The 9,263-nt window shown below is 36.1% G+C and overlaps 1 protein-coding gene across 1 annotated transcript; it reads right to left on the reverse strand.

The window, feature by feature from the left end:
• Window positions 1-768: 768 nt before the first annotated feature.
• LOC149140239 (uncharacterized) lies at window positions 769-6,961 on the reverse strand. The gene is made up of 7 exons (XM_089447796.1): window positions 6,029-6,961; window positions 5,814-5,884; window positions 3,620-3,842; window positions 3,182-3,520; window positions 2,560-3,075; window positions 2,099-2,431; window positions 769-1,991 (listed from the first exon to the last, which is right to left on the reverse strand). The coding sequence occupies exons 1-7, from the start codon at window positions 6,122-6,124 to the stop codon at window positions 1,773-1,775; spliced, it is 1,797 nt and encodes a 598-aa protein (XP_089303922.1). The 5' UTR covers window positions 6,125-6,961; the 3' UTR covers window positions 769-1,772.
• Between the last annotated feature and the right edge of the window lie 2,302 nt (window positions 6,962-9,263).

Raw genomic sequence — 9,263 nt, forward strand, 5'->3', positions numbered from 1 at the left:
TGCACTGCTTGATACAAAAATACAAGGGCTTTTGAGTCCTTCTTCTTATAGCTCTTCAATAGATCTTTCTCTGCCTGTGTCAAGTTATTAAACTCTTCTTCATCTGCTGGTTCTTCAAATCCATCTTCAACTAGTTCCCATAAATCTTGTGAGGCAAATAGGGCTCTCATGGTTATTGCCCAATAGTCATAGTTTTTCCCATTAAACTGTGGAAGCTGAGTATTAAAAATACCCATGCTAGTGTTGGAGCCAGCCATTCCTTGCACTCTCAGCTATGCTTCAAATATTTGACTGTGTATTTAAAAAAAAGACTGACTGTCTTTAATGGCTACACAAAAAACTTTGAGAAATACCTGGATCCTTTCTTGACTGAGTCTTCACACTGCTGGAGAAGCTGTTGCAGCAAGAAATCCTTCCCTTCAGCTTCTTTGACACCTTCAAAGAGCTTGGACAAGCTCTGATACCACTGTTGGGAATTTTTCTGGTAAAATTCCAAAAACAAATAAACTGAACACAGAGACAATGCTCTGTTTTGCTCCAGGATCTTAACACCCAAAAAAAAAAAATTCTGAGCAAACAGAGTTTTACACATACAAATAAAACTTGTGTTCATTAATAAAATGCCTGATACAAAAGATCTTCCTCTTATCAGAGGGATTACACTAGCTTCAAAAAAAATTTACTCTGTCTCTGCAACAGAGAGTAATACTCTGTTTCATGAAAATTAACACACTGCTGTAAAATGAAACATTTCTTACATTTACTGTTGTAAATGTAATTCCTTCACATTTTACATTCAACAAAAAAAACTCCTTTACGCTGCTGCGTTTTTACATTTCATAAAAAAAACATTGCATTTCAACACTATCTCTGCAATATATATTTACACTGCTGTGTAAATATTTCCTCATTCATATGCGCTGCTGCATATTTCAAATATGTCTTCACTGGGAAAAATTAACCCTGCCCTCCCTTTTTTTTTCTCTCGCACTGCTATGTGTTTCATTGCTAATACAAAGTCAACAAAAAAAACATTACTCTTTACATATTGCATATATTTTTAACAATAAAAAAAATATGCCCATACCTTTCTTTTACTCATCCCATACTTCCTGTACATAATAAACTAAAGCCTTTTACCTATATTTACGACCATAGTAAATATTCATTAAATGCCTTACTAATAAAATCGGCGGCAAAACCAAAATTTTACTCCACGCAAGTTCACATCATGCAGGTCCGTTGATTTAATCGAACGGGTATCATTAATTCCCCGGGAGCCCCTTTTACACGAACTTTACGTTCCAAGGGATGGGTGGTTTTGGCAACGTACTACGGCCGCGTGTCAGCTAGTCGGAGTGATCGGAGCCCTCCTGACAAATACCACAATCGGCAAAAGGTGGTGCGATATAAAACAGGTGGTTTTCCGGAAATAAGTGACGCGGGACTGTTCAACTGTTACGGCAGTTGAAATTACAATTTCAACAGATCTCTGTTTCAAAAGAATTTGCATTGTATAAATCTTCCAGTGCAATTAAGCACAACATTATTGATGAACTCTGGAGTCTGTACAACTAGAGAACTGAATAAAAGGATATCCCAATAATGTTGTGCAAATAAGCACAACATTATTGATGAATTCAAATGCAGTTAGAGACAATTCTAGAGAATTCTAATCTCCCAAAGGATTCGCTTGGAGTGCCTTGAAGCTGCTCGAAAAAGACAGATTGATGGAATCTGGGTGGTGAAAAATGGCATTTCCTGGATTATTATCAGACCCAAAAACTTCCCGGACCCTTTTCCTCTGTAAGTGAGATGGGCTTTTGTGGGCTGCCTTTGGTTTTCTTTCTTTGTCGGCCTTTAACTTCAGATGGCTTCTGGGCGTTGACTAGTCCATTGTTTTGCCTCTTCCTGACAACAGTTGGGACCACGAAACCCTGAGGCACTGTGAAAGGTGGCATCGCCCACGTAGCTGAAGGCAGTAATCCAGTCTGAACATATCAACATCAAAGAATAAAACAGTCAGCATCACATTTCAGTCAACAGAAATAAAAGATGTGTTAAATAGATAGATAAAGATGTTTGCATGTAGTCTTACCATTTCAGGTGAGGTACAAGCATTTGATGACGAAAATAGCTGCAGACCAGTCAATTCATGTTTTGCAGGCCTGTCTTCAATAGGCAGTGCTTCAGTTGATTCCTTAGGTTCTCCGGAAATAGGAGTTTCAGCACCACAATCTAGTGATACCCCTGGAGCTGCTTTGATTTTCTTATTCCAGTTGTCTTCAACATTAGATGGCTTCTGAGCACCAACAAGTCCATTATTTTGAAGAGGTCTCTTTTTGTTAGCTGGTTCAACACGTGTGACGCCGGACCCAGCAGGTACTGTGGAACCTCTCATTACCCTCATAGCTGATGGTTGTTGTCCAGTCTAAACATCAACATAACAGACCAAACAAGTTAGCATCCTATTCCAGTCAACAGACTTAAAGGCTGTGAGCCTGTGTCATACAGTTACATAAAAATATTTGCATTATGCAACACTGCATGAAATCTTACCATTATAGGCAAGGTACAGTTATATGTTGACAATGGTTGTTGCATGCCAGTCAATTCATATCTTGCAGGTTTGTCTTCAATAGCCAGTGCTTCAGTTGATTCTTTTGGCTCTGTGGGAATACAAATTCTTTTAGCAGCAAATTTTGGTACTGATGGATCTGGTTTGACCTTCCTATTTCTACCGCTGTTAACTTTAGGTGGCTTCTGAGCACCAGTTAGTCCATTGTTTTCAAGACGTCTCTTCTTGTTGGCTGGTTCTACAGAAGGTGTGATCAAAGAACTATGATGCATCCCAATCAATTCATGTCTTGCAGACTCGTCTTTAGTAGCAAGCCCTTTAGTAGATCCTTTGGGTCGTCTAGAAATGGAAATGATTTTAGCACTCAATTCTGGGGATACCAAGGGATCTGCTTTGACTTTCTCATTTTGGTTGTCTACAACAGCAGGTGCGAAAAATGAACCACGAGGCACTTTGAAATGAGGCATTATCCTCTTAGGTGAAGACTGTCGTCCAATCTGAACATATAAAGATAAGAGAATAAAACAGTTAGCATCGCATTCCAGTGAACAGCATTAATAGTTGCATGAACAATTAGATATATATGTTTTCACAAAGTCTCACCATTTCAGGCAAGGAACAAACACTTTTCGAAGACAACATTTGCATCCCAGTTAATTCATGTCTTGCAGACTTGTCTTCAATAGTCGGCGCTTCAATTGGTTCAATGGGTCCTCTGGAAATGATAATGCTTTTAGCACTGTATTCTGGGGATATCAATAGATCTGTTTTGTTTTTCCTATTTTGGCCATTTTTAACTTTGGGTGGCTTCCGAGCACTAACAAACCCATTTTTTTTAAGATCTCCCTTTTTGTTAGCAAGTTCAGTAACAGGCGTGACAAATGAAGTATGAGGCACTGCAACAGCTGGCATGATCCCCATAGGTGAATGTTGTGGTCTAGTCTGAAAATCACAATGAGAATCGATTATCATCACATTCCAATCCATGGAAATAAAGGTTGTGTTAAACAATTCGAAAAATATGTTTAAATTAAGTCTTACCATTTCAGGGGAGGTACAGTGAACTGTTGACATCAATGGCAATGCATGTATCCCAGTCAATTCACGACTTGCAGGCTCATCTTCAATAGCTAAAACTTCAGTTGGTTCTTTGGGTCTTCTGTAAACTGAATGAACATTAGCTCCATATTCTGGGAATACCAATGGATCTGTTGTTTTCTCGTGATTCTTTTCTGTAAACTTTTTGTATTTGCCCCGCAAAAATCTGGAATGCAAGCATCATTTATCATTTGATTGGAAAACATTTGAAAAACCTTAAATCAATTGTCAAAAGCAACATTTGTGAAAGATGAAAGAGTTTCACAAACACAAAAAAAACTTTGATCAAGCATTGAAAAACATGATGTTCAAAGAAAATACTCAAGAAACTTTTATATTATACATCTAAACAAGTTTCATAACAAAGGACATACAGAACTGTTATAACTTTTATTCCACAGTTATTGCACAAAATTATAAACTATATGAATAGCACAAAATTATAAACTATATGAATACAATATTATAATTTACAATCCACCTAACATATTCACAATATCATAGCCTTTTCGCATAAAGGAACCTAAACCAATTGATATGGATCCAACCTATTTCATTCTCATTAAAATCAATTCACAATTTGATATAAAATCTATCGATTAACAATACTTAAAATTGTTCATTTTTTCAAAAATATCAGAATCCAATCAAGATCAACGTTTTGGCGTTATTATGGCATTGCAAAGTCTAACATTCTTCCACAATAGGAAATGTATAGAAACATAGGCACCCAACCAAATTCATACTTGCTGGAACCAATTCATACTGTGGTAGGAAGTAAAAGCTTTAGATTTTACCCTTATCACAAATATAAGGATAAAATCAAAACACAGGATTTGCGGATATTTGGGTATTAAAAAAGCCAACGTCTGCTAACTCCAACACTGCATTGTCCATTTGAGAGTACCATATCATTTAAGTGAGATTGGGAGCATAGGTTTAATTAGGACATGAAATGACCAAGTTCTTCTGATATGAGATTGGGGGCTTGGGTTTAATTAGGACATGAAACGACCAAGTTCTTCAAATTAGATATGCCCAGTGAAAACTAAACATTCCAGCTAAATCCCAAGTCTTTTGAACTTAAGCTACAGATGCTAAGGACATAAATTTAACTGCATAAACATTAGCCATCTACATTTTGGTTGCTTTTGTGGTCTGAATCTGGCTTGGTAGACATGGATCGACTACTTGTGAATATTTGATTCTCACAGTAAATGTACTTACAGTTTTGCTTATAGGGATTCTAGCGCCATGTGATAAACATTGAATCACATTATGCTGAAGAAGACAACACACAACACAGACATGCAAAATAAAATGGGGTACCAAAAGCCCATCAATCCACCACTGCATACATGCCAATGCATTGCATATTATGGTCTCAACTGCAAAGAGCACTCCTAAATCACCCTCTCCTAAAAGATTCAACTGTTACTGAAACAAACCTGAAATAAAATGCGTTTGGCAGAGAGTGCAATGATAAAGTAGTTCATTAGTCCATTTCTGCTTGCAACAGATGTACAGCGTGATGGTAAAACTTAAAAGACTAAAAACCTAAATACTCCAGAGCATAATGCTCCAAAATGAAACACAAAATTCAATCTATCATGATACTAACAGAAACCACAATTTCTAAACTAAAGCAATTTTCAGAACCTAAATACTCCAAAGCATAATGCTCCAAAATGAAACACAAAATTCAATCTATCTTGATACTAACAGAAACCACAATTCCTAAACTAGAGCAATTTTCAGAACCTAAATACTCCAAAGCATAATGCTCCAAAATGAAACACAAAATTCAATCTATCATGATACTAACGGAAACCACAATTCCTAAACCAAAGCAATTTTCAGAACCTAAATACTCCAAAGCATAATGCTCCAAAATGAAACACAAAATTCAATCTATCATGATACTAACAGAAACCACGATTCCTAAACTAAAACAATTTTCAGTCACGAAAGTAACTGTTTCCTGGGATATTCAGTCATAGCAACAGAGAAACCAGCCTAAAGAACATGCTTAAACCCATATCCATTGATGCCCTGCACTATATCAATAGATGCCACGCCCTTTGAGAAAAAGTAGAAAAGACAACAAGAATACCATCAAAGGAAAAGACCCACACACCTGACTACTGCATGCAACCACTTCTTCTTATCCTTGTTTCTCACCAATTTTCTTCTCATCGCCCTAACATGCTGAAACACATTGAAAATGCCAAAAAAACAAACAAGTCACAAAACCATGTACAGAAGAAAACAGAAATCACATATTGCTGGTCTGGCAATGCGAGATTCGGGTTTTAGAGCGGACACAATTGCTTAAATCCAAAATATGCATACCTTTTGGAGCTTCACATACTGTTCTTTCAGGGAAGCGTGGTTCATTTCCATTTTCTTCACCTCTTCTACCCATGTCATGCTGCCATTCTTACCCATGTGAGAATAATGATAATAATACCCAACCGGTAATTGGGCACTCACGAAGGCAGGGAGAGCCTTGAATTAGATTGTTGCTGCCTTCTGAGAGCACCGAGCACGAAGGACACTTAAAACGGCGCGATACCAGAAAAGCAGTTATGAGACGCCTTCAATTATAGAATTCTAGCATCCCATGGGAGGGTTTTTATAGCTGCGCCAATTGGCATTTGGTGCAGTCGTCCGAGGGAACCAGGGAATTTGAATATGGGTTGTTTCACATTAGTGGTTATCCGATTATGTGTAAGCTTCGTGACTTCAATTGTGAAAGGAAGGAGCCAAAGAATTGCGAGAACCCATGTACATCCGCGGGGATTAATTGCTGGAGCGGGGATCAATTTCGGGATTCGCACCTTGAATGGCCTGGGCAGCTGGTCGGCGTGTGGATACATTAGTTGGCTTCCTCGAAAAATAAGGAGGATGGCCATTGTCGATGCCATGGAGGTGGTCATTGAACTTTTTAAAACGAGCTTGCATACAATACAGGAAAAATTCAAGGCAACAACAGAGGAATTCAACGTCAATTTGGCCATAATTAGGCCTCATACATTGAAATCTGGTAAGGTTTTTTTGGGGTTTGGGGTCTCCACCACAATACGGATAGCATTTGGTATTTGCCGGCATGTCGGGGTGCTTTAGTCCAAATAATTGAAGGGGCGGGATGATTTAGTTCAGATAATCGAAGGGTCCGGATGACTGGGTTTTCCTCATTCCATTATCATGGATCGAATCCATCGTGATCGAACTTCACACTGAATTAATTTTTTTGTTAATGGAGTCCATACAGGGGCGTTGATCTAGTTTATTTCTATATTTTTACAAGTAACGGCTGCATAGTTGGACTTGAAAGTAATTTTATAATGAAATTATTCAAATGGTTTACCAACTGAAAAAACAGAAACATTTCTTTTGTTTTCATTATTCGAAATTAGCAGATTTTTTTTAATTGAATATGAAAGCGCATTAGATTATTGATATCATTACAGGTGTAATCACTAATTATGATAAGTTATTGATATTATTACTGGTTTAATCACTGAATTGTTGAATTAGGATAAGTTTTCCCACCGTGTACCAAATTTGATATAATTGATAAAACGCTGTTCTATTTTAATAAATCTTTTTATTAAATTATAAGATTAATTTTATATAACATTATTTTGAATTATAAAATGCAGATAAGTAATTAAATTTAATATTTTTTCGATGAATGCTTAATCATCTTTTTGGATTAGACAAAATGACTTTTTTTCAGAGCATTTTTCAGGTTAATTTTTATTAAAATTTGACAAAGATTTTTAAAAACTTGAATTTTTTCCATAGCATTTTTCAGGTTAATTTTAATCAAAATTTGACAAAGATTTTTAAAAACTTGAATTTAAGTTGTTTAATTGTAAAATTTAAGTTCCCCATAAGTTTTTAGGGGTGTTGAATTCATTTATGCATTTAATAATGTATTTTAAATAGCAAAAAATCACAATCTTTTCTTGAGATTGTATTGCCTAATGATTCTAGTGAAAAGGCTATTTCATCTATACATTAGACTAAGCATTTTTTTTCCAATTCTCTTGATTTTCTTTACCTAACAAATTTATTTATTGATGTATGGTAATATTACAAAATGTTAATTATTTTTTCATTTCCATTGCATTTAACGAAATAGTAAATTTTATTGAGTGAATTAATAATATAATATTTTCTTGTACTCTTGCTAAAAATTGGTTGCAATTCGTTATAATTGGGATGGATGTAGTTTAGAAAACCTTTGTGGTGGCTAGGGTTTTGCTAGGGTTTTTCCCTAGCCGACCGATCTATGCCTAGATCTCATGGATCTCTTTGCAGATCTCAACTGCAATTCGAACAATGTCAAATCTTAGTGATTTGGTAAAGGAGACGGTATCTTTTGCACAAATGGTTGTTGGTCCAACAACCTCTTCTTTAGTTTCGTATAGTGCCATGTTGAAATTAGGATTTGTTCTTCTGGTAGTTCATGAAGATCCTTCCCTCCATGTTCCTTTCAAGAAGGAATCTTTCAACCGTGGAAAATATTTTTCTAAGCAAGGTTTAGTCTGCAGGTTTAATGGGTTTTGGTCATGGCAGACTAATCTACACAAATGGATCTTTGAGACACGGAAACCTCTCTTAACAGATGATCTGAATATTTATCCTATGGAATGGGGTTTTTTTGTTATTGTTTTTGACAATATTGAGGACAAGAAGGTCATTTGTGAATCTAGGTTGTGGTTCTAGGGTAGTGTTGGTATCTTCATGCAACCCTAGTCTCCCACCTTTGATATGGTTACAATATTCACAACTACTCTGGTTTGGGTAAGGCTTCTGAATATTACCTTGCATCTTTGGAATCTCCCATCATTATCCTCTATTGGGAATGCATTATGAAAGTTTTATTGTCACGTCCTAGGAACTAATTTTTTTTTATAAGACTACTTATGCTCTAATATGTGTGGCAATGGATTTCAATAACGGTTTTTCCATTGAGATTGATCTCACAGCTCCAAACTATGTTTTGGTCCAAAAGCTCAATTATGAAAATGTTTCATTCCAATGTAGTGTGTGTTACAAAAGAAACCACGTAATAAAAAATTGCCCCAAATTGTTTGCAAATCAACAAAGATACCAAAAAAAAAAACCAAAGGCCTAAATGGTGGGAAGGAGCTCAAGGTAATTACTATACATTATACAAAGAAGAAGAGTCTCAAGATTAGAAAGAATTGAAAGCTAAATAAGAAGCGGATACTGTCAAAGAAAATGCATTAGAGACAACAAAAACTAGTCAGGAAAAAATGCATGCTAGTGAGGATTCTACAGACTCAGTGAAAGTGGAAGAGAAACAAGTCCTCATGGAAAATAAATCCCCTCCTAATTCCACAACTAAAGCTGGAAATGCGACTTCTGGGGAAAATCAAATGGATGAGGAAGAATTAAAAAATAGTAATGCTCACTTGTCGAAGAACGACTGTTGGAATTAGCAAAAAACACAGGTTAGATTCAATTTGGAAAGAAAGGAAAAAGTATTTCACCAAGAAAACAAGAAGTCAGACTAAATCAAATCAAATGTAGTGAAAAATGGAATGTATAT

This window comes from Pinus tabuliformis, chromosome X (genome assembly GCF_031772625.1).
Source record: "Pinus tabuliformis cultivar Carrire ecotype Pingquan chromosome X, CPIR1, whole genome shotgun sequence".
NCBI lineage: Eukaryota > Viridiplantae > Streptophyta > Pinopsida > Pinales > Pinaceae > Pinus > Pinus tabuliformis.